The sequence below is a fragment of the Loxodonta africana genome, chromosome 18 (genome assembly GCF_030014295.1).
Source record: "Loxodonta africana isolate mLoxAfr1 chromosome 18, mLoxAfr1.hap2, whole genome shotgun sequence".
Taxonomy (NCBI): Eukaryota; Metazoa; Chordata; class Mammalia; order Proboscidea; family Elephantidae; genus Loxodonta; species Loxodonta africana.
The window spans coordinates 71,870,111-71,895,593 of NC_087359.1; the positions used below are offsets into that span (position 1 = coordinate 71,870,111).

The window sequence follows — 25,483 nt, forward strand, 5'->3', positions numbered from 1 at the left end:
ACGGACTCATCCAGGGCATAGACTATTTCTTACTCTGTGTCCCTAGCATCCAGTAGATCTATTCAGATGCCTGAAGCGCTGCTATCAGTAACGACAACAATAATTTCAGCTGAGCTTTTCCCCTGTGTCAGCCACTGTTAATGGGTGGGCACCATCATTGTCCTCACTCCCAGATAAGGCAGCAGAGTCACAGAGAGGGTAACAAACATGCCCAAGGTCAAGTACATGGTGGCTAGTGGTGACAGACTGGACTTGAACTCATGTATCCACTCCAGGCTCAACCTGTTCGTCTCCAAGTTGGTGGTTAGATTCTTGCCTTCTTTGTGGGAGACCCAGGTTCAGTTCCTGGCCAAGGCACCTCGTGTGCAGTACCACTCATCTGTCAGTGGAGGGTTGCATGTTGCTAAGATGCTGACCAGGTTTCAGTGGAACTGCCAGACTGAGTCAGACTAGGAAGAAAGGCCTGGCTAACTACGTCTGAAAATCAGCCAGTGAAAACGGCCTGGATCACAGCGGTCCAGTCTACAACCAATCACAGGGATGCAGCCGGATCAGGCGTTTCGTTCTGTTGTGCATGGGGTCGCCATGAGTCAGGGCAGCTCACGGCAGCTGGCAACAACAGCACTTGTCGAGAGGGTGCAAGCTCTGGGTAAGTGTTTAATAGGAGCTTTATCTCATGTGATAACGAGGTGCTTGTAATGACTTAGGGAGGCCAGGCAATTAGCCCTGGCCGCTCAGGTGGAAGGTTGGCTGGCGCATGCCCCAGGGCCCCATCTCCATGTCCCACCCCTCTGCCTTAGGATGTGTTTGCTGGTGACATGCACAAGCCAGTGGATGAAGCCCGTCCCTGATGCCCGGCCTCACGAGCCCAACTGTTGCAGTTTGTTTGCATTTATCATCTTAATGCGTTTTCCAGACAGAACCACAGACCAGTGTCCCTACCTCCTTTCCGAGTGTGTGCCTCCCCTGGGGCTGTGACATCTGCCCTGCAGACAGCTTGCTGCATGGCCCCAAATGGAGAGAGGACTGGAGGGAGGAGAAGGGGCCAGACTGACCAGGGCTGGAGGCCAGGCAGTGAGGAAGGCGGTGCCTCCTACCCAGGCCGGCCGGCTGCCCGCTCGCCCGCGCAGTTGTGCCGGCGCATGAAACCTGAACTCTGCAGGGAAATTTGCTGCACAATAAAGGAAGAGCGTTCTGCTTTGGGGACAATTAAAGCCATATTACTGTGGAATGACAGAAGATGCCCGGGGAATTCGCCAAACCCAAAGCAGCCAAAAGCACCAAGGCCAGGAAGTGTGGGGCATTCACATATGGGTCCCTCTGCATTTACAAGGGGCCTGTCTGGTTCCCAAACCCCCTAATTTTAGGGCAAGAAAAAACATTTCTAAAAACTTTACCCGAGGGGAACTATTGTCATTAAACAGCCCCCACCCAGCAGCCTTAAATAGTTCTATTCTGGTTATAAAACCAGCTGAGTTCTTGGTGAAGATGCCTTGGGGGAGGACCACGCCTCTTCATTCGTAGCCAAAGAGGAGGGGAGGGGTCAGGATTTGGAGCCAAAGTTGAGCCTTCCCGCACCACCACCCACCGCCTGTGAGCAGTGTGAGCTCAGCCTGGACCTCAACATCCTCATCTGCAAAATGGGATCATAGTGCCTTCCTCACCAGGTGTTTGGGAGAATACTGGGTGGAGTGTCTCTATCTTTTTTGTTTGGTTGGTTTTTAATGCTTTCCTTTGTGAGAGAAAGCAAAGTTGAAAAGCGTGGAGTGTTTAGCAGGGCAGATAGGTTTGTAGTAGCTTTCTATGCAAGCCTTCCGTGGCACGGTTTGAACTTCTGGAGAGGAAGAGGGATACGGAGATCACCTTTGCCAGGTCATTAGGTGGGCTGCTTGGGCTCTAAAGTTTGGGAGACCTCTCGGGAGGGCCCCATAGCCTTTCACAACACCCTCATTTACCTTCGTGACATACCTTCAGGGTGGTGGTGCGTGGATTTTATGAGGATGTGACAGGGAAGCAGCTTAGTAAGGTTCGAGGTGCAGACACCCACCATCCCTGCCTCATGGGGAGGTTGTGACTTGAAACTGTGTATGTCAGGTACTTACCTGGCTACCTGGTACACCATGATGACTCCAGCAGGTAGCTTGTTACTGTTTCATTGGCTAAGGTGAGCAGAGATGGGCAGGTGTGAGCTGCTCCATCTTTTTTCCTTCAATTATGGTAAATTCTGTATAACAGAACATTTGCCGTTTTAGCTGTTTTGAAGTATACAATTCAGTGGCATTAATTATATTCACCATGTCGTGCACCCATCACCACTACTGATTTCTAAAACATTTTCATCAGCCCAAACAGAAACTCAGTGCCCCTTCAGCAAGCGCTCTCTGTTGCCCTCTCTCCCAGTGCATGGTGACTGTTAATAAACTCCTACCTCTAGGCACTTGCCTACCCTAGATATTGCATAGAAGTGGGACCATACCATATTAGTCCTTTTGTGACTGACTTATTTCACCCAGCATAATGTCTTCAATGCTCTTTCATGTCGTAGCATGTCTCAGCACTTCATTTCTCTTTATGGCTGAGTAACATTCCATTGTCTGTATATACCACATTTTGTTTATCCACTCATCTCTTGATGACACTTGAGTTGTTTCCACATTTTGGCTGTTGTGAATAGTGCCGCAGTGAACATTAATGTCCAATACCTGTTTGAGTCCCTGCTGTAAGTTCTTTTGGGTTATGCTCCGGCAGTGGTTCCATCTTTGAGAGCCTCCTTTGGCTCCCATCACCCACCCTCTCCTTCCCACCCACCGCCTACCACATCTGGAAGACAATGGAGCCCCTTTGCTCTTTCTGCACCCCGCAGAGCTCTAGCACAGGTGGTCCTGCTGGATCTGGGCAGGAGAGTCTGGTCACCTCCTACCTCCCAAAATCTTCTGCCCATTAATTAGCAAACTGGAAGGACCCGCCAGCCTTTGGACTTGTCTGGGGGAAATCCAGCAGCCATGCCTTGGGTGGCTCAGCCAGGGACCAAGGCAGCAGCCCACCTTTGATGGTTAGCGAGCTAGGTATTCAGCCAAGCTATTGGCACTTAAGACATTTTGGAGGAGGAAGGTACAGGGACCAACTCATCAGGGTCTCTCCTATCCATTCCCTGGAAGGGTCAGTTCCTTGCTTTGATGCTTGCCTGGGAGTCTCAGCATGGCAGGACTAGGGATTGGGGTAGCTTGTGGTCTCTGAAGCCAAGGAGAAGTTCAAAATATTTAACAGCCGGTACTTCATGGCACCACCCTGTCACTTAGATGCCAGCTGTGTATAGCCATATTGTGGCGTTCCCAGGAGAGTCACCTGGCCCAGAGCATTTGAAACTCTGAAAGCGTGACTGCCTTTTTTTTTTTTTTAACTAAGCTACTGCTGTCCCTCTGTCTCAGCCGTACCCCCCTCCGTCACTGTCCTTTCAGAAGGCCCAGAAGCCGTTTGGGTAGTTGCTCAGTGGCAGAGCCGTTATCTGCCCACGAGAAAGCGTTTTCAGTAATCCGAAGGCTTTTCCCTGGCTGTAACTGATAACTTAGGACATCATTCCAGAAGGACCATTTGTTTTCCACAAACAAATCCCCCATACTTGCCTGCAGGGAAGCTTCTCTACCTGTCTTCTTCCAATGTAGATAGTCCCTACCCCAAAGACTTAGGGTCATTTTACTCAGACCCGCAATCAATGCCACTGGAAACAGCAATCCAGAAATCAAACGATGCAACAATAAAGAACAAGGATGAATTTGTGAAGCATCTCATAACGTGGATGAATCTGGAGGGCATTATGCTGAGTGAAGTAAGTCAATCACAAAAGGACAAATATTGTATGAGACCTCTACTGTAAAGACTCATGAAAAGGTTTACACACAAAAAGAAACAATCTTTGATGGTTACAAAGCAGGGGGAGGTGGGAATGGAAAAACACTAAATAGATTATAGGTAAGTGGTAACTTTGGTGAAGGGTAAGACAGTACACAATACTGGGGAAGCCAGCACAACCTGTACTAGGCAAGGTCATGGAAGCTCCATAGACACATCCCAACTCCCTGAGGAACCAAATTGCTGGGCTGAGGGCTGTGGGGACCATGGACTTGGGGAACATCTAGCTCAATTGGCATAACATAGTTTATAAAGAAAATATTCTACATTCTACTTTGGTAAGTAGCCTCTGGGGTCTTAAAAGCCTATGAGCAGCCACCTAGGATACTCCACTGGTCTCACCCCTTCAAGAGCAAGAAGAATGAAGAAAACTAAAGACACAAGGGAAAGTTTAGTCCAAAGGACTAATGGGCCTCCACTAGACGGAGTCCAGTACAGCTATATGGTACCCAGCTACCACCGCTGACTGCTCTGACAGGGATCACAATAGAGGGTCCTAGACAGAGCTGGAGAAAAATGTAGAACAAAATTCGGACTCAAAAAGAAAGACCAGGCTTGCTGGCCTGACAGAGACTGGAGAAACTCCAAGAGTATGGCCCCCAGATACCCTTACAGCTGAGTAATGAAGTCACTATCAAGGTTCACCCTTCAGCTAAAGATTGAACAGGCCATAAAGCAAAATGAGACTAAAGGGGCACACCAGCCCAAGGGCAAGGACTAGAAGGTAGGAGGGGACAGGAAAGCTGGTAACAGGGAACTCAAGGTTGAGAAGGGAGAGTGTTGACATATTGTGGGGCTGTTAACCAATGTCATAAAACAGTATGTATACTAACTGTTTAACGAGAAACTAGCTTGTTCTGTAAACCTTCATCTAAAGTACAATAAGAAAAAAAAAAGAGAAAGAAATCAAACTACCATTGCGTTGGACAAATCTGCTGCAAAAGACCTCTTTAAAGTGTTACAAAGCAAAGATGTCACCTTGAGGACTAAGGTTCACCTGACCCAAGCTATGGTTTTTTTTCAATTGCCTCATATGCATGTGAAAGCTGGACAATGAATAAGGAAGACTGAAGAAGAGTTGACACCTTTGAATTGTGGTGTCAGCAATGAATATCAAATATACTGTGAACTGCCAAAAGAATGAACAAATCTGTCTTGGAAGAAGTACAGCCAGAATGCTCCTTAGAAGCGAGAATGGTGAGACTACGTCTCACATACTTTGGACCTGTGTTATCAGGAAGGATTAGTCCCTGAAGAAGGACAGACCCTCAACGAGGTGGATTAACACAGTGGTTACAACAGTGGGCTTAATCATAACAACGATTGTGAGGATGGTGCAGTACTGGGCAGTGTTCCGTTCTCTTGTACGTAGGGTCGCTATGAGTCAGCTCAACAACACCTAACAACAACAACAACAGAGAGTGGACGATTTTGCCGGGACATCCCTTTCACTAACTCCTGTATAAGAATGTTAACATGGCCACTGGAAGCCTCAGCCTGGAGCGTCTCAGCACAGGGGCAAAGCAGTGTGTCTCCTCTAAGTCTCTTGAATTGAGAGGGGCCCTCCTCCCCAGAGCTGGAACCCCCTGTCCTGTGGCCCTCTACTTGAATGTGCCCAGAGTCAGAGAGAACATTCTCTCCCAGGGTGGCACATTCTGTTCTTGGTCAGCTCAACTCCCGTGGAGTGACCTGGAATCTGCTGTCTCCTATCACTCCCTCTGTTCTGTGGTAGGCCACCTAAGTTCTACAGTGATATGATTTTTAATTGAAGTCTTTCATTGTAATCTGTAAGAATGGCATGGGGACGGTATCTGACCTCTCACTTCACAAAGGGGAAGGAGAATCAAGATAACAGCCCAAGGCTGATTCCCAGGAGACGGAGGTCAGACATGCCTCCTCTCTCCACCATCTTTACCAGTTCTGACACCAAATGCCCCTCCCACAGCACTCTGTACTTCTGTGCTAGGTTTGATTATTCGTTGCAGTGACCACACAGAACTCACAGACAATACTCACAGTTATGGGGTTTATTAGCGAAGTAACAGGATTCAGGTTCAGAAACACTCAGGATACAGTTCTTCCATCAGGACAGCCTCTCAGGCATGGGATTTGTTCTCATTTAGCAGGTGGGGAGTCTCTGGGTGGTGCAAATAGTTAATACACTTGGCTGCTGACTAAAAGATTGGAGGTTCACATCTACCCAGAGGCACCTTGGAAGAAAGGCCTGGCTTCTGAAAAACCAGCCATTTGAAAACACTACGAATCACAGCACTACTCCAACACACGTAGGATTTCCATGAATTGGAATTGACTGAATAGCAGCTGGTTGGTTAGCACCTGGAGAAAGGGAAGCAATTAGGAAATGACAAGTTGGCATTTACCAGACAGAAACTGAATCACAACGCTTTGAGTTCAGAAAACCCAAATAGGCCTCTTCCCTCCTGCCCTGGTGAATTGAGAGAGCCTTTTATTTAACCTCTTCTGGGATTTGAGGTGTCGTGAATATTAGAGTTACTTTGATAAAAACCATCTTGTCAAATCACACATTGTATGCCTCCTTTGCCACGAGACCAGAAGCACTGGATGGTGCCGGCTACCATTACTGAATGTTTCGATCAAAGATTCTGTAGGAGAATTCTGATCAAAAGGGGAAAAATGCACAACAGAAGTTCAGAAGCTCATGAAATCCAGACTTTCTGGAGCCATGGAGGCTGGATGAACCCCCAAAGCTATTGCCCTGAGATAATATTTAAACCCTAAACCAAAAATATCCCCTGAAGTCTTTAATACGCCATAGTTTAGCTTAAATAGTAAAGAATGTCTGTCTTGAGCAGTGTGCTCTTTTAAGAACTATCTATCTGGAATCAAATTGACAATAGCAACTCAAACGATTAGATAGGAAACTTAGGGGGCAGTGAGTTTATGACAATGGGAAGGAACGATTCAGAAGAGGAAGGTGAGAATGGTTGTACAACTTGAAGGTGTAATCAGTGTCAATGAATTGTATTCGTAGAATTTCTTGAATTGGCGTATGTTCTGCCGTGTAGATTCTCAACAACAACAAAAATAAATTTCAAAAAAAACTGTACACTGTAGGCTAAGCATATGTTTGATGGGGGTCTGGAAGGCATTAGAGAGAGGGTTGCCATGCAATATTTGGGGCATTCTTATACTAGAAATTATTCACTGTTTACCTGAAATTCAGATTTCCCTGGGCATCCTGTATTTTTGCTTGCTAAATCTGGCAAACCTAGTTGGAATCTGAATTGGTGTTGACCTGTAGTGGCTCTCCAGGACCTGGATTTCCACCTGTCCCTGTCCCCGTCAGGAACCTCAGTCTCTTGGGTTGGTGACCCCATGTGCAGTATTGGATCCTGGGAGCAGTTTAGCCTGGTGCCCTGGTTTCTGGAACTTAACAACCCAACTCAGATAGCACTGATGGGCAGAAAAGCTGTCTGGCCTCCGACCCAGAGTCACTTAAAGAATTAAGTAAGCAGAGAGGGATGCTGCCTGTGGTAGGTACAGTGGGGAATGAAGGGTGGGCGTAGGGAAGGTGTCCCGGGAATTGCATGTTTCCCTGGCTGGTGTCAGGGGAACAGAATCGACTGCAAGTCGTTAGGCCTCCCTCGCCACCTGCCTGGCATGGACCCCACCCAGTGACGGGACCCTTTACAGAATGGGAAATGACTCCAGGGAGCTGGGAGCCAGGCCTGGCCTGCTCAGCTGGCAAGACAGCCCTCATATGTCTGTTTAATAAAGCACAGCCGGCATGTGCGCCACCTCTGGGGAAAAGAGATTGGAAGGGGGCCCCTCTGCTGCGAAGCAGGCATCTGGCCTGGGCGGACCAGTCACAAGGCGGAGATGATTTCCGGGCAGCACAGGCTGCCGGGTAGCTTTGCTCAAATACGCCTTAAACTTGGAAAATTCTCTGCCTCCAGGAATGAATTCCAACAGCCAGGGGGGTTTACCAAGCTTCTTGCTGCCCAAGGCTGGGCCACCCTAGCCACGCTGGAGGTCACAGAAAGCACCGTTTTGGGAGTCACCACTAACTAGCTCCAGGTCCTCGGCAAAGTCTCCGCCTCTCGGGGCCTCATTTTTCTCATCTTTTCTATGACGTGAGGGTGAGCTAGGAAAACTTTGAAGTCGCACCAGCACTGAAATCCTGTTTTTTGTGCTCAGCAGGCAACTTCCCCATCCCCTATTTGGCTGATAGATCTTAGGGCCTGGATGGGGATGGGGTGGAGTGTTCACTTAGGGACCAATTTTAAGGAAGAAGCAAGACCCCTGTATCCAAAACTCCATTTTGAAACCAATATCCTTGAGGGGAAGAGAGTTTGTATCTTGTAGGCCATGGGCAGCCACGGAACATTCTAGAACATTGGAGTGACAGGCTGAGGACCACAAAAGGTTCCAGAACGTTGGAGTGACAAGATGAGAAGAGTGTTTAGGGAGGGATTTGGGGTGGAGGGCCGACTAGGGGTGAGGGAAGCCTCGAGTCGGGAATGCCACAGAGTGGGGCCAGGGCTGAAGTCTGAGGGAGGTGACAGGGTGCGGCTGCCTGGGGCGGGGCTCTGGGAAGGGAACACAGAGGGAGGATCTGAGGAAGGCTGCAGACAACGAATTGATGACTGCTCAGGGCTTACCAAAGCCTGCTCAGCATTTCCTCCGCTGAGAGGGGCCTACCCGCCCAGCGAAATGAGGGTGTTTGTGCAGCAGAAGCCCTGAGTTATTCCTTAGCAGCCGAGGGCCTGGGAGACGTTAGGAGGGGATGATTTCAAAGCTGTAGGGGGAGATGCAGCAGCCAAAAAAGGGCAGGGGAAAGAAAGGCTAAGATGTTTACAGAGAAAAAAAAAGTCAGTGGAAAAAATGACAGTGAGGGCAAGAGGATTTGGGGGATGGCCCTGCATCCAGCGGGGGTGGGGCTGTACCCCACACAGCAGGAGAGCAACAAGGCCATGCTGTGCTTTTTTGGAAGGCGTGGCCTCTGACCCCACTCCCCTGATCCTGCCTGGGGGCCTGATCTCAACCCCCTGAAATTCCCTGTGCTGTCTGCTCTCCAGCAGACTCTTTGTGGAGACGATGTTAATAGGGTCGGCCTCCCTGCCCAGTTCAAGTTCACATTTCTGCTGGAAGAAGAAGGCAAGACCCACCGAACTCGAGACTTATCCCTCCTGCAACCCCTTCGCCAGAAGCCCAGGAGGGTCTGGCTAGATGGGGGCCCACACCCCTAATAGCGCTTTTGTCTGACATCTTGACAAAGGGGCCCGGGGCTTTTCCCAAGCCCTACAGGTGTGAAGAACTTGTTACTGTAGTGTTTGTTCAGCCCTGTGAGTGGCCGGGAGGGCTGTTGACAGAGGGCCCCTTTGTGTTCAGACTTGGCTGAAGCTCTCTAAGCCCTCGACAAACACAGGCCACTTATCTCCAGGGACTTTATCAGAAACCATCTAAAGCCTGTCTTTGGCAAGCAGGGGAACTCCAGCTTCCCCGGCTGACGCTGGGGACTGGGGTCTGAAAGCGTTTCCCGGTTTTTCATTTCCCTACTGCCTAGGTCCACCCCTTGTCGATTTTGTTTCTGATAGCGGAGATAAGCACAGGCCAGGGGGTCAGAGACTTTGTTTGGGAAGTTGGCGCTTTTGAAGAAATGTGTGGTTCTGCATATCTTCTGTCTGCCAAGAGGAGGCGCCGTCCAAGAGCGATTTAGAGACAGGTGGACATCTCTCTGGAGCCCTGGTGGCACAGTGGTTAAGACTCGGCTGCTAACCAAAAGGTCAGCAGTTCAAATCCACCAGCCACTCCTTGGAGACCCTATGGGAGTAGTTCTACTCTGTCCTACAGGGTTGCTATGAGTTGGAATCTACCTGATGGCAATGGGTTTGGTTTGGGTTTGGGCATCTCTGTAAGAACTTGGCTTCAGGGGCTTCCAGGCTGAACAGGGAAGCTTCCTGCTGCCAACTGTCCTCCTGAAAACCTTCTCACCAAGCCTTTCACCTGTCAAAAGCAGACTATTTTTTCTTCCTCAGCTACAAATGAATGGATAATCAAAACGTGGTACGTACAGTCAATGGAATATTACTCAGCCATAAAGAGAAAGGAAGTCCTGATACATGCTACGACATGGATGAAACTTGAAAACATTATGCCGAGTGCAGTAGTCAGTCACAGGACAAATAGTGTAAGATCCCATGTACGTGAACTATCTAGAACGAACAAGTGCAGAGACCAAAGTTTATTAGTGGTTACCAGGGGCGGGCAGGAGGGGGAAAGGAAGACACGGCACTTGGGGGACACTGAGCTTCTGTGAAGGGTGACAGAGAAAACTGGGAACAGATAAGGGTGACGGTTGGACAACATGACGAACATAATTAATGTCACTGAGTGTGTGTGTGAAGGTTGGCGAAATGGCAAATGTTTTGTTACATGTGTATTTACCACAATAAAAAAGGAAAAGAAGGAAGGGAGGGAGGAAGAAAATGGTTCCGTCTACCCGGTGTCCTAGCCAGCCACACCCTCTCTCTCCAGGACACAGGTGGGCCCCAGTCCTGTTGACTGTGTCCCTTCTGACGCTGTTACTCTGCGGCAGGCCTGTTACCTCCTGCCTGGAGCATGGAGAGTGTGCAGGGCTCCCTTCGGGGCTATAATATCATCCTGCCCCATCTCTGATCAGCCCTGCAGGCTGGAGGGAGTCTTACTGCTCTTCTCTCAGCCCTGTCACTGCCACGTGCAGTCCCACCCCGTGACCTGTCCACAGCATCGTTACCTCACCCCTGCCCACCCCTCCTGAATGCCCAGGACCCTCCTGGAGGCTTCCCTGCTGATGGGAACCTGTCCGTTCACCCGTAAGAGTTTAGGCATTGTGCAGTTACAGAACCTTCAAGGCTGGAAAGGAACGGAGAGATCATCAGAGCCAAATGTCCTCTTTTTTTTTTTAAGTTGTGATAAGATACACATAACAAGATGTTTGCCATTTCAACCAGTTTTACATGTACAGTTCAGTGACATTGGCAGTCCCTTGGTGGTGCAAATGGTTTCTGTTGGAACCCTAGGGTTTTCACTGGCTAATTTTCTAAAATATATCACCAGCCCTTTTTCCTAGTCCCTTAGTCTGGAAGCTCCGCTGCAGTCTGTCCACCATGGGTGACCCTGCTGGTGTTTGAATACCGATGACACAGCTTCCAGCATCTTAGCTACGTGCCAGCCACCACAGTATGACAGACTGACAGATGGCTGGGTTGAAGTTCCCAACGACAGCTCACCTGTAGATACGAGAGGGTCCAGGTCCCAGAAATGCTCAATTCAGCTCGGGCTTGACCCCTTTCCTAAACGGAGAACTTTGAAAGCCGTCTTAGTCATCTAGTGCTGCTATAACAGAAATACCACAAGTGGATGGCTTTAACAGGGAGAAGTTTATTTTCTCACAATCTAGTAGTTAGAAATCCAAATTCAGGGTGTCAGCTCCAGGGGCAGGCTTTGTCTCTCTGTCAGCTCTGGAGGAAGGTCCTTGTTCTCAACCTTCCCCTGGACTAGGAGCTTCTCTGTGCAGGAACCCGGGTTCCAAAGGACACACTCTGCTCCTGGTGCTTCTTTCTTGGTGGTATGAGGTCCCCCACTCTCTGCTTGCTCCCCTTTCCTTTTATCTCTTGTAAGATAAAAGGTGGTGCAGGCCACACTCCAGGGAAACTCCCTTTACATAGAATCAGGGATGTGACCTTAGTGAGGGATACAATCCCACCCTAATCCTCTTTAACATAAAATTACAATCACAAAATGGAGGACAACCACACAATACTGGGAATGATGGCCTAACCAAGTTGACACATATTTTTGGGGACACAATTCAATCTATGACAAAAGCCCAGCTCAGAATGTTACCAGCTCTACCATTTCAAGTGTTGGCAAGAGCTGGTCATTTCAGGAGAAGCTCAAAACTGGACTCGGAAGGAGTCCTAAGTGGCACAAACGGTTAAGCGCTCGACTACTAACCAAAAGTTGGCAGTTCAAACCCACTCAGACGTGTCTTGGAAGACAGGCCTGGCTATCTGCTTCCAAAGGGTATAGCCTTAAAAACCCTGTGGAAAAGGAAACAACCAGAACAGAAATAATGAGAATGCTCACACATTGTGAAGAATGTAGGCAATGTCACCGAACAATTTGTGTAGAAATTGTTGACTGGGAACCTAAACTGCTATGTAAACCTTCACCAAAAAGCACGATAAAGTATAATTAAAAAGCAACCCTATGGAACAGTTCTACTCTGCACACATGGGATCAACCATGAGTCAGAATCGACTCAATGGCAGCTGACAATAGCAACAACAAAGGGTGGCTGCAGAGTTTGCACTTGGAGACAGCCATCTTAGCAGCAAAAAACAAACAGAAAAAAACAAAACCAGTTGCCGTCTAGTGGATTCCAACTCGTGGTGACCCCATGTGTGTCAGAGTAGAACTGTGCTCCGTAGGGTTTTCAATGGCTAATTTTTTTGGAAATAGATCACCAGGCCTTTCTTCCCAGGCACGTCTGGGTGGACTCAAACCTGCCACCTTTTGGTTAGCAGCTGATCGAGTTAACCATGTGCACCACTTGGGGACTCCCAGGCAGCAGCAAAAGGGTATAAAAATTTAAATACCCTGGGGCGAGGGGTTGTCACAGTCTCTCTAACCCAGGGTTTCCCAACCTCAGCACTGTTGACATTTTGGACTGGATAACTCTGTGGTGAGGGGCTGTCCTGTGGAGAGTAGGATGTTTAGTAGCATCCTGGCCTCTGCCCACTAGACGCCCTTAGCACACCTCGTAGTGTGACAGACAAAATATCTCCAGGCATTGCCAAATATCCACTGGGGTGATTTTTCCCCTCGTTGAGGACCATAGTTCCAGTCCCACTTTGGGGAAGTTGTAAGAGCACTTTGTGGATGTTGTTAGGTGTTGTCGAGTTGATTTAGACTCATAGTGAGCTGATGTACAATAGCACGAACACGGCTCAGTCCTGCGCCATCCTCACAACCTTTTATGCTTGAGCCCATTGTTGCAGCCACTGTGTCAATCCATCTCGTTGAGGGTCTTCCTCTTTTTCATTGACCCTCTACTTTCCTAAGCATGATGCCCTTCTCCAGGGACTGGCCCCTCCTGACAACATGTCCAAAGTATGTGAGGGGAAGTCTCGCCATCCTTGCTTCTAAGGAGCATTCTGGCTGTACTTCTTCCAAGACAGATCTGTTCGTTTTTCTGGCAGTTCATGGTATATTCAGTATTCTTTGCCAGCACCATAATTCAAAGGCATCAATTCTTTGATCTTCTTTATTCATAGTCCACCTTTCACATGCATATGAGGCGATTGAAAACAGCAAACTTGGGTCAGGTGCACCTTAGTCCTCGAAGTGACATCTTTGCTTTTCAACACTTCAAAGAGGTCTTTTGCAGCAGATTTGCCCAGTGCAATGCATCGTTTAATATCTTGACTGCTGCTTCCATGAGTGTTCATTGTGGATCCAAGTAAAATGAAACCCTTGACAACTTCAACCTTTGCTGCGTTTATCATGATGTTGCTTATTGGTCCGCTTGTGAGGATTTTTGTTTTCCTTATGTTGAGGTATAATCCATACTGAAGACTGTGGTCTTTGATCTTCATTGATAAGTGCTTCAAGTCCTCATCACTTTCAGAAAGTGAGATTGTGTCATCTGTATATCGCAGGTTGTTAACGAGTCTTCCTCCAATCCTGCTGCCTCATTCTTTCTGCTTAACCCAGTGCCGTGGAGTCGATTCCGACTCACAGCGACCCTGTATGAGTCGGAATCGACTCGATGACCTTGGGTTAGGCAGAAAGAATGAGGCAGCAGGAGTGAGTAGATATTGTGGCCTTTACCAAGTGGCCACAGATGTAACTAGGAAAGGAGCTGGTAAGGGAAGCAGCAGGCCCTTCTCCCAAGCATTCAAGTGCCCAGTGCGCCCCAACCTACCTTGTGACCTGGACCTGGCGACAGTGCTGCGCATCAAGACAGGCCTGAGAGCTGTGCCTGCCCAGGCACCCAGGTAGCCTGGGTTTCCTGCATAGAGAGCCCCAGCCTGCAGATATTTTGGACAGTTCAGCTGCACTGGTTAAAGCGCTCGGCTGCTAACCAAAAGTTGGCAGTTTGAACTCACCAGCTGCTCCACGGGAGAAAAAGATGTGGCAGTCTGCTTCTGTAAAGATTACAGCCTTGGAAACCCTATGAGGCAGTTCTGCTCTGTCCTATGGGGTCCCTGTGAGTTGGAATTGACTCGATGGCAGTGGTTTTGGTTTTGGTTAAGCTGTAGACACTTCAGTCCCGAGTTCCCTGTTATGCTGCAGAAATGATACAGGCCCATTCTCAAGGCCCTGCCCCAGAAGGGAGGAAAGAATGGTGGGAGTGGGCCTGTGCGCTTGAGGATAGGAGGGGCTCTATGGTCTCCGTGTTCCACTGAGAGCACCCCTGGCCACGTGAAGTGTGACTGAGGGAGCCAGGGTCAGAGCCCCAGAGACTGGGCCTGAATATGGCTCACCAATGCCTGCTGCGTGTTTTGTGGGCCTGGGGTAGCCCTGGCGGATTGGGGCTTAGTTCGTCAGGATCTTTTGGGAGAAGGCCAGCATCTGTGCTGGATAAGCTCATCAAACCTGTGGATTCAGACTCAGTCCCTACTGTGTGCAAGGCTCTACTTAGCGTCCAACAGACCCGGTCCCTACTGTGTGCAAGGCTCCACTCAGCGTCCAACAGACCCAGTCCCTACTGTGTGCAAGGCTCCACTCAGTGTCCAAGGAGGAGCCCAGAACACCTTAGATGCGGGTTTTTCTCCTAAAGGACCGCAGTTTGCTTGAGCAGACAGAGGCGAATGGTTGAGTTAAAGCAGCAAGGCAAGTTTAAAGTAGCTCAAAATAATAGTAAAAGAAATATCACAAATATCCTAAGGCCTCATCTTGCCAGGGTGTGGTTTAGGCAGTATATATTTCTGACTGTCCCATCTGTCCTTCCTGTCTAACCTCCTTCCTCCTCTCTTCCATCCATCCAACTACTGACTCATCCAACCATCCACCCACCCACCCATCCACCCTTCTACCCACCCATCCACCCTCCTACCCACCCACTCATCCACCCACATACCCACCTACTCATCCACCCACCTACCCACCCATCCACCCACCTACCCACCCATCCACCCACCTACCCACCCACTCATCTACCCACCTACCCACCCATCCACCCACATACCCACCTACTCATCTACCCACCTACCCACCCATCCACCCACCTACCCACCCATCCACCCACCTACCCACCCATCCACCCACCTACCCACCCATCCACCCACCTACCCACCCCACCTACCCACCTACCCACCCACTCATCTACCCACCTATGCACCCTTCCACCCACCCCACCTACCCACCCATCCACCCACCTACCCACCCATCCACCCACCTACACACCCACTCATCTACCCACCTATGCACCCATCCACCCACCCCACCCACCCACCTACCCACCCACTCATCCACCCACCTACCCACCCACCCATCCACCCACCTACCCACCCGTCCACCCACCTACCCACCCATCCACCCACCTACCCACCCCACCTACCCACCTACCCACCCACCCATCCACCCACCCACCCACCTATCAACCCAACCACCTACCCACCCACCTACCCACCCACCCATCCATGTACCTACCCACTCATCCATCCACCCACCCAACCACCATCTACTCACCTATCTTTATCTTTGTATCTAGCCTTCTCTCTTACTCACATCCTCTCACTGGTTTTTCTCTGTGTCTCATTTGTAGGGTTTCAAACAACATGGTTCAGCCGGTTTGAACCCCTGCTGAGAATTTGCATTTCTAACAAGTTCCTTGCTGAGAACTTGCATTTCTACCCCAGATAAACTGAATCAGGATTTACATTTTAACAAGATCCCTAGTGATTCTTATGTATACCTTCCTGGGAACTTGTTCGAAGCCCTGCTCATTTGTACAACAAAAATTTACTGAGGCTGCTCTGGGTCAGGTGCCCAGGATATAAGGACAATCAGTCCTTGCCCTCAAGGCACCAACTCAGTTGATGAGAGCACTTGTCCCACTTGATCTAGGAGCTTGCTAGTGTTAGATGGGGCCCCTGGAGAGCTGAGAGTGTGCCTCCTCTCTGTATCCCCCCTAGTAAGTGGCACAGTGCCTGGCACCTAGCTCTCACCAGACACCCGTTGCCATCAAGTCGGTTCTGACTCACGGCAGCCCCATGTGTGTCAGAGTAGAACTGTACTCCACAGGGCTTTCACTGGCTGAGTTTTCGGAACTAGATTGCCAGGCCTTTCTTCTGAGTGGACTCGAACCTCAACCTTTGGGTTACCAGCCAAGTGTGTTAACCATTTGTATCACCCAGAGGCAAGTGTGTGTTGAACTTAACTGACCTGGGGGTGGTAGATGGTTGGGCAATTTCAGCTTGGTGGGGGAGATTCAGAAAAGCCCAAGGATCAACGGGAGCTCAGAATTGGTGATGTGCATTTGTTAGAATAGGACGAGGGGGCCCTTTTCAGTGGGTCCCTCTCCCCGTCTGGTTTCTAGGTAGGGAGTTAGGTGGGGAGCATCCCTTCCTCCTGCCTCCCTGCTCCTTGTTATGCCCCTGTGCCTGGAAGTCATCCTCACTGATTCCCACATGACTGCTGAGGGAGGGACCAGACCAGATCTAGCCAGGTGGCTGGGGGATCCCAGGATTCGCTGCAGAAACCAGGTACAGCTCCTTGTCCAGGCCCCATGCTGGTCCCTCAGCAGTTGCCCTGCTGCCCCCTCGTTCCCCGGCCCCATGCTGGTCCCTCAGCAGTTGCCCTGCTGCCCCCTCGTTCCCCGGCCCCATGCTGGTCCCTCAGCAGTTGCCCTGCTGCCCCCTCGTTCCTTGGCCCCATGCTGGTCCCTCAGCAGTTGCCCTGCCGCTCCCTCGTTTCCTGGCCCCATGCTGGTCCCTCAGCAGTTGCCCTGCTGTCCCCTTGTTCCTTGGCCCCCTGGCTGCTCCTCTGGCAGGACCAGGCCAGGCGGTGGCTGCTGAGCGAGATTAGCCACCTGACCTCTCTGTTCTTACAGAGCTGCCCTTCCCTTCCCCGCTTGAAATCCGATAATGAAACTAATACCCAATATTTTTGCCTCTGAGAGAAGCTGGAGATAAACAGGAAGGCCTGAGGGATTAAGGTGTCTGTGCGAGGAAGGGGCTGGGGTCAAGCCAGGAGCTGGGTGACACCTCTGTGTGCAGCTGATGGGTCCAGATGTGTGCTGCTCTGCCCGGTGCATTTTTCCGTTTGTGTCGAGAAAATAAAACAAAGAGAAAAGAAAACAAGCCATAAAATACTTTGGAGAAGCCTGAGTGCGGGCAATTGCCACTTGATGTCCCTCTGACAGCTCCAGGAGGAGGGGAGCAGGGAGGGTAGCCCTGGCTTTTATGTTCGGCCTCTGTGTTTCCTTTGCATGACCAGTTGTTTGGGAAGAGCCCTTTGTTGATGTGAAGTGCGTATGGAAGGGAGACCCCAGCACTAACACCCCCTTGCATGGGTGGGGAAGGGGGCTCAGAGGCTGGGCCCAGCCCTTTGGGGGATGCAGGACAGCTGGCGTTGCCCTGACAGGGGAGGACATGGTAGTGTCTGCCTCCAAGAAAGACCAGAAGATGCTGCTCCTGAGGTTGCCCTCTGTACAAGGGAGGCCTGAGGGCATGAGACCGAGTGACCCTTCTAGACCCCTGTCCGCAGGCCCATGTGCCAGGCACCCTGGCTCTTGTGCTTGTAGGAAAGATCCAGATTCTGGCTGTAGTCCAGGCCCAGCTATGACTTCTGGTGATGTGGGTCCTTTCCACTGGGGCAGTGGGCCAGAAGCAGAAGACCTGAGCTCCTCCTGTCCTGGCCCCCCCGGTTATCGTCTCCGTGGTCCTGGGCTGCGCTAGTCATTTAACCCCTCCGAGCACCCCACCATCACCCTTGTCTGTCTGGGTGAGTCCAAAGACACACTGAATTTGGGTGGGCAGGACAGTCCTCTGTGCCAGAGGGAAGGGAGTGTTCTTCTTTGTAGCTGCCTGAACTCAGCTCCAAGGGCTGGAGGTGCTGAGGGACCTTTGGTGAAGCTCTTAGGAGTCATTCTTCAGCCTAATTTGGCTTCCAGCTGCTTCCAGACTTCAGGGCGTGAGCTGAGCCTTCTCTCGCGTTCTTTCGTGTCCCCCACGGCACCTCCTCTGATACCACATCCATTCCTGCTGGTGACATGACTAACAAGTGAGAAATTTGGATGATGACTCTCAGAAGAGCATTTAAAGAAGCTTACCATAATGTCAGAGAGAAAAATTAAAGAGGCAAGTGTTTATTAAGTCACAAATAAAAATAATAAATGACCTTTCAGAAGCAGATCACCAGGCTTTTTTTCTGAGGCGTTTCTGGGTGGACTCAAACATCCATCCTTTTGGTTATCAGCCAAGCATGTTAACCATTTGCACCACCCAGAGACTCCCCAGGGAGGGAGACCACTGGGAACCAGAAGAGGGTGGTGTTGAGAAGGACAGAGACCCAGAGACCAGTTGTTGGCTGGACCACCCATGTGGTGGGAGAATTGTCCAAGTTGACGTGGAAGGGAAGGTGGAGCTGTGGGTCCAGAGGGCTCAGTGGGTGAGCAGAAGAAGGCAGCCCGAGCCTTGAACAAGTGGGGACTATGTGTGAGGGTAGAGATGAATGCCTGTGTATTGGCTTCCTAGGGCTGCTGTAACAAAGTCCCACAAAGTAGGTGCCTAGACAACAGAAATCGATTGCCTCCCATTTCTCGAGGCCAGGAGCCCAAATTCAAGATGTCAGCTGGGCCTTGCTCCCTCTGAAAGCTCTCAGGGATCCTTGTCTCTCCCAGCTTCGGATAGTCCAGATGTACCTTGGTGTGTAGATGCCTCTTCACATGGCTGTCCTTCCTCCCCATGTGTCAGTCTCTGTGTCTCTCCTCCTCTTTGGGTTAGGACCCACCTTCCTCCGGTATGGAACCCTGGTGGTGCAGTGGTTAAGAGCTCGGCTGCTAAGCAAAAGGTCGGCAGTTCAGATTCACGAGTGCTCTTTGGAAGCCCTATGGGGCAGTTCTACTCTGTCCTGTAGGGTCACTGAGTCAGAATCGACTCGACGGCAATAGATTTTCCACCAGCATGACCTCATTAACTTAACTGCTAATACCTTCGAAAACCTTATTTCCAAACAAGGTCTCATCGGCAAGTGCCGGGGGTCAGGACTTCAGTGTATTTCTGAGGGGGACACAATTCTGTCCATAGCACCTTGGAAGTAGTACTTGGAACAAGGAGGGTGCCAGCTTCACCTCCCATCTCTGAGGTGTGTAAGTGGCATGGGGGAGGTTTGGGGACTAAGTGGGGTTGAAGTAAATGAATAGCTTTCGTTTGAGAGGTGTCTTAGTCATCTAGTGCTGCTATAACAGAAATACCACGAGTGGATGGCTTTAACAAAGAGAAGTTTATCCTCTCACAGTCGAGTAGGCTAGACGTCCAAATTCACGGCACTGGCTCCAGGGGAGGCTCTGTCGGCTCTGGAGGAAGGTCCTTGTCATCAGCCTTCCCTTGGTCTGGGAGCATCTCAGAGCAGGAACCTCAGGTCCAAAGGACGTGCTCTGCTCCTGGCACTGCTTTCTTGGTGGTATGAGGTCCCCATGTCTCTCTGCTCATTTTTCTTATATCTCAAAAGAGATTGGCTTAAAATACTACCTAATCTTGTAGACCTCATCAACATAACTGCCGCTAATCCGTCTTATTACATCATAGTCATAGGATTTACAACACACAGGGAAATCACATCCGAAGATAAAATGGTAGACAACCAAACAATCATACAAGGGAATTGTGACCTAGCCAAGCTGACAGATATTTTCGGGGGACACAATTCAATCCATGACAAGAGGGAAGAGGAGGCTCAGGTATGGTCCAGGTCCCGCTAAACCCAACCCAGTACGTCCTGCTAGTTGTCCAATAAATGTGTACTGACACCAATAGTGGAACCAAGTAGAAGGCTTCTGAAGCACTAGAGCCTGGCTGGGTCCAGCAGTGGAGTGGAAGGGAGATGTCTCTTGGACCCCGTGAGTACCTGCCTGCCCAGTGCCCTTGCGTACCTCTGCCTAACAGCCTCTCCCTCTCTCCCCCTCAGCCTGTAACTGCAACCTCCACGCCCGGCGCTGTCGCTTCAACATGGAGCTCTACAAACTCTCGGGGCGCAAGAGCGGGGGTGTCTGCCTCAACTGCCGCCACAACACGGCCGGCCGCCACTGCCATTACTGCAAGGAGGGCTACTACCGAGACATGGGCAAGCCCATCACCCACCGGAAGGCCTGCAAAGGTAGGCGGTGCTCAGGGTGGGCCGTGGGGGCTGGGCACTGCCCCCAAGCCTGGGGCCTTGGGAACACCAGTCCTCCCTCTCTTTCCTCTCTGCTCCTCCCTTTCTATTTCTTTTTTCTAGCCCTCATATAGATCAGCGTAGCAGTTACACACACACGCAGCCTCCCTGGTATTTGGAGGTGCAAGCAAAAACAAAGGGGCGATGGAGAAATGGCTCAAAGGAGAAGAAAGGAGAAGGTGTGATACCTGCGAAGGTGCAGGGCTCGCGGGCCCCTGCGACACCTCCCCTCCCCCTATGGGCTTCTCATCCGCACAGGTGTGCCGCATACCAGAGCAGCCGGAGTCATGTTCACCAGGCTTAGTGTCGGGACAAAGGACTCTCTTTTACCAAACCCACGCAGACGTACTTCTTTGGATGTGTGGCCCCCCCTTTCCCCCCCAGACACACACACAGACACATACAGTTGCAGCAGGTCGGCAGCTTCAGGGGGCAGGGTGGCAGAAGGAACATTTAATCCATCTGCAAATAGGTTTACTTCTTGGGACAAAAAATTAAAAGAGACAGGAGACCATTTTCGTTCACTGAAGTAAGCACTAATGTTTTAACGTTCTGCTGTTTGTTTTTCTGCCACCAACAAAACCAAAGCAATGGTTGGATGACTCAGAGGAGCTGACGGAATGCCAGGGAGTTAGGTGATGTTGGGGGTGAGGAAGGTGCCTGGGTGGCGCAAACGGTTTGGGCTCGACTACGAACCTAAACTTGGCGGTTCACAGCCACCCGGCAGCGCCACAGAAGAAAGGCCTGGCGACCTGCTTCTGTAAAGATTTCGGCGAAGACTATCCTATGGAACAGTTCTACTCTGTAACACATGCGGTCGCCATGAGTTGCAGTCAACTCAGTGGCAGTGGGTTTGGTTTTTATGATTTTGGGAGAGTGTGAGAAGTGGGACCTGGAATTCCCACATCAGCTTTTGAAAATGTGAGGAACCAGGGCTTTCCTGGTCCAAAATGTTGTGCCGAGGGCCAGGGCCTGCTGTGAGCACGGCTTCCCAAGATGGTATTTGTCTCAGAGAGTTCTTAGGCCACAACCCAGCATGGATGGGGAAGAAGGGGTCCTGACTTGGACCAGGGTGCACCCTGATACAGGAGGGACCCCTGCCGTTACAGAATTAGGCCCAGGTGTTGAGTGGCAGAATTCTTGCCTTGCAGGTGGGAGACCAGGTTTGATTCCTGGCCAAGGTACCTCATGCGCACCCACCGCCCGTCTGTCATTGGGAGCTTGTGTGTTGCTATGATGCTGAACAGGTTTCATCAGAGTTTCCAGACTAAGACTGGAAAGGCCTGGTGATCTACTTTTGAAAATTAGCCAATGAAAACCCTGTGGATCACAACAGATTATTGTCCGATATCGTGCTGGAAGGTGAGCCCCCTAGGGTGGAAGGCACTGCACAGTGGCAGCTGCAGTGGACTTCAGACATGCCAAGGATCATGAAGATGGTGCAGGTTTGGGCAGCGTTTTGTTTTGTTATGCACAGGGTCGCCATGCTCAGGGGCCAACTCGACCACAGCTAATAACAACAACAGCAATGAGCTGCAGCAGAGAAACCCTTCGTGGCCACTGCTGAGCCTTTGGAGGAAGCAAAGTGTCATCTTCTTAACAAGAAATCCCCCAGAGGAAGGGCACTTGTGTACAGGACCGATTACATATTTTGTGGGGCTCAGTGCAAAAATTATTAAGAATTTCAAGATAAAACACGTGCAGGCCTTTCTGAGCTTAGGTTCCCATGCAACCGCACAGGTCGCCCACTCAAGTAGCCGCCTGCTTCTTGGGACACTTTTCCCAATAAACCCAGATTCCCCATCTGTCTCCTCCAGGAGAAATCCCTGCAATTCAAAATGAATGGTGATGAGTAGAGTGGCTCCCAGAAGGCTAGCAAGCTCCCCTTCTACCTCTGTGGACTTGCCTCTACCTCTGCTGGATGCCAAGAGAAATTTGAGCATCAAGGTAGCTGGACACTTCCATGTCAGAGAACAACCGAGCCTGGCGAGAATTCCCCCGGGAAACTGAGCAGAGAACAGGAAGGTGGTGCCGCCAAAGGGACCAAAGTCATGCAGGAAGAGGGCAGAAGGTTTGGGGTTTTTACAGATGAAACTGGAACACCTCCAGCTCCTTTGCCTGGGCCCAAAGTGTCTGTTGCCTCTTCTTTACAGAAAAAATTGAGGCTGCGGTCTTGTCAGCAACTGGCCTGCACATAGATTTCAGGGGGGATTGGCCAAGAAATTTTAATCAACAGAGGCTGCTGTGCAGAGGTGGGTTGCCCTGTGCCCAGGGGTGAGATGTTCTGAGCTGCTGCTGGATTCCACATGGGAGGGCACCGGTTATCTCCTGCTGTGCCAGCAAAGCATGTCTCCTGAGAGGCAGGAATGAGCAGGGCCTGGGTCATTGGGCCGTCTGCCCCCCACCCTCTCCTCTGTCGCTGGGACGAAGAGCAAGGGAGAAGTGCTGCCTCTCACTATTTGGTGTGGGAGATGCTGGGAAACCACAGGGCCCTGCTCACTTGGTTGGTGGCTTGGAAATGTCCTGCTCTTTTGCTGGTTCCAAGAGGAACAGATGTGGGCAGAGGAGAATGTGGTCTTGTTTTATTCTTTCCACTGCTGTAGCCAGCCTAGGTGGCTGGGTCTTCCTTCCCAGCCCCTGGACAGCAGCTGCCCCAGCTTTGGCGAGAATGCTGGGAGAAGAACCCGCAAGAGAGGAGAACCTAAAGATGGATTTTTCTAGAAGGACCTACCTGCATCCCTGTTGAGGAAATGTAGGAAAAGGTGAGACCCTGAATATTACCTGACTGGACATGCTTTCCAGGGCCCTGGCACCTGGTGGGTGAAGGAAAGCACCATCTGATCAGTCCTACCACAGACTGGGTGAGAAAAAGGATTCCTGGAAAGGCCCTACCCACAGGATTGGTGAGAAAAGACACTGCCTAAAAGATCCTGCTATGTAATTGTTGAGAAAAAAACACGACCTGAAAAGTCCTGCCATTTGATTGGTGAAGAAAGGCGTCTCCTGAAAGTTACAGATTGTCCTTGTTCTGACGTCACCACCTTGGGGGATATGGGGACTTTGGATCCCAAGTTCCCCCAGGGGACAGCCCCTGCCAAAATGAGAGACTTTGAGATCTTGACTGGAACAGCTTTGGAGCAGTTCCGGCTCCAGCAGGGGGCTGTGTTCCCTTGAGATCTTCACACGGGGCTTGTCCATCACGCTCCATCACAGGGTCCTCTACCTTATCCTTCCAGGACCTCTGGCTTAAGGAAATGGCTCCTTTGGTGGAAGACTTTGGCCCCATCATCTCGGTCTCCAATGTAAAGGTGTTTTTTTCTCAGAGCCTTCCAAATCTTATGGGAATGGAGCAAGCCCAGGCCTGAGCCCCCTTGGGTTGTCCCAGGGGGCCCTATTTGGGGCCTCAAGTGAAAGCTGCACCACTTTGCTCTGTTTTAGAAAAATTACACGGGGGAACTGGGGTGACTGGCAGGGGCCCTGGACTCCCAAGTTGGCGGTTGACCTGAGGATGCTTGGGAACAGTCTTGGGCCCTCTTTACCTCTTAACTTCCCAGGGCCTGGGAGGCCAGGGTGGGGGCTGAGGCCACCCATTCAGTGCTGGCAATTGGCTGGTTCAGGACCTTGATAAGTTTAGAGCCGGGCCGGGCCTGGACAAGAACAGCTCTGAGCAAGGGCGTTTGGTCCAAATATTATTATACAGGCCCTCAGTTGGGACGTTTCATAGCAACAAATTTGTTTGGTTCTTTCTTGCCTCCCCTAGTTTATACCCAAGCCAGGCTGGCGGTGCTGGTGCATACAAAGGGCCGTGATAAACATGCCCAGGGAACAGGCGGCTGCACTCTCCGGCTATTCAGCACGATTTCACAGCGCTGGGAAGGCCTCATTATGGTGTGGGCTGTCCTCCTATACCGAGTCAGAGGGGAGGAATTCTTCCTTTTCTCCGCAGAATGGTTTGTGAATGATACTCGTCCTGGAATCTGTCAAAAGAGAGAAGGTTTTGTTTACCATTTGTCTTCTTTATGGACTTTGGAGGCTCTTTCTCTTTAAAGCCGCCATTGAAGACGTGGCCATTTAACCATTTCAGCCATGTCTCCATTGATAGCCATATTAATTTATCATCCTCCCAAACCATCTGTGATGGATAAAGACATTCCAGGAGTCTCCCGTGAGCCGAATTGCGATGAGAATGAAGAAATGAACCACCGCATCCAGTACCGCTGTACAAAGGGCTCACGTTCCGTCCCACTGAGCAGCCTGCTTCTCGCAGGCCCTGCCCTGCCCCCTTCACGTCGACAGTTAACAGAGCAGAATGAAGGCCACTAAAAAGATGCCCAAGTCCCAAGAAGACACAGTCAGTAGCAGAAGCATGGATCGTTGTCTCTGTCTTTGCCAGTGTGTGTTTACAGCTCCTCTCCTGCCTTTAGTTCTGGCCGGTCTGCCAAGGGCTGGGTTGGGGAGGAAGTGAGCCCTAGCCTAGCCTCCTCTGGCTCCCTGAACTGTGGTGGCAGCTCCCCACGCCTTGCTCATTCTGGCAGTCTTGACCTTCACCTCCTGGCACAGTCAGCGCATTTGTCTCTGACTTGTGCCGTGGCTGTCGACCTTGGCTGTGGAGATTTACAAATACCGGTGCCTGGTCCCCCTTCCTGTCCCCACCCCCTGGTTAATTCGTAGTCCAGGTGAGACCTGAGCGTTGGGAATTTTAAAAACTCCGCAGCTAATTCTGTTGTGTAGCCAAGTTGAGAATCACTGTAGTTGAAGAATAAGAAATGTGGATGTTGAGTTGCTCTTGGTGCTGGTGGTAAAGGGAAGAGATTTGAGGGGAGAGATTTATTAGCAATGGATTTAAATGTTTTTATGACTCTGTTGATGAAAACCAGGGTATTTACAATTTCAAGTCTTGCTCGGCAGGGCTGGGAGCTTCGCTAGTGCGGCCTGATATGTGTTACAGTGTCCAAATCAGGGCCTGGGATCAGGGTTCACTGCTGCCAGATTGTGTGCGAGTGTGTGTGTGCACGTATGTGTAGTGTGTGCATGCGTACACGTGTGTGCACGTGTGTGCATGCATGTGTGTGTAGTGTGCGCATGTGAGTGTACATGTGTACACATGCGTGTGTGCACATATGGTGTGTATGTACATGTATGTGTAGTGTGCACACTCGTGTACACG

The 25,483-nt window shown here is 50.6% G+C and overlaps 1 protein-coding gene across 1 annotated transcript in view; it reads left to right on the forward strand.

Annotated features, from left to right (window-relative positions):
* Positions 1–25,483, forward strand: part of NTN1 (netrin 1) — a 232,386-nt gene that overhangs the window by 127,978 nt on the left and 78,925 nt on the right. Inside the window, exon 2 of the mRNA XM_003416782.2 lies at positions 20,071–20,259. Within this exon, the coding sequence (XP_003416830.2) occupies positions 20,071–20,259 (189 nt within the window). The remainder of the gene's footprint in view (positions 1–20,070; positions 20,260–25,483) is intronic.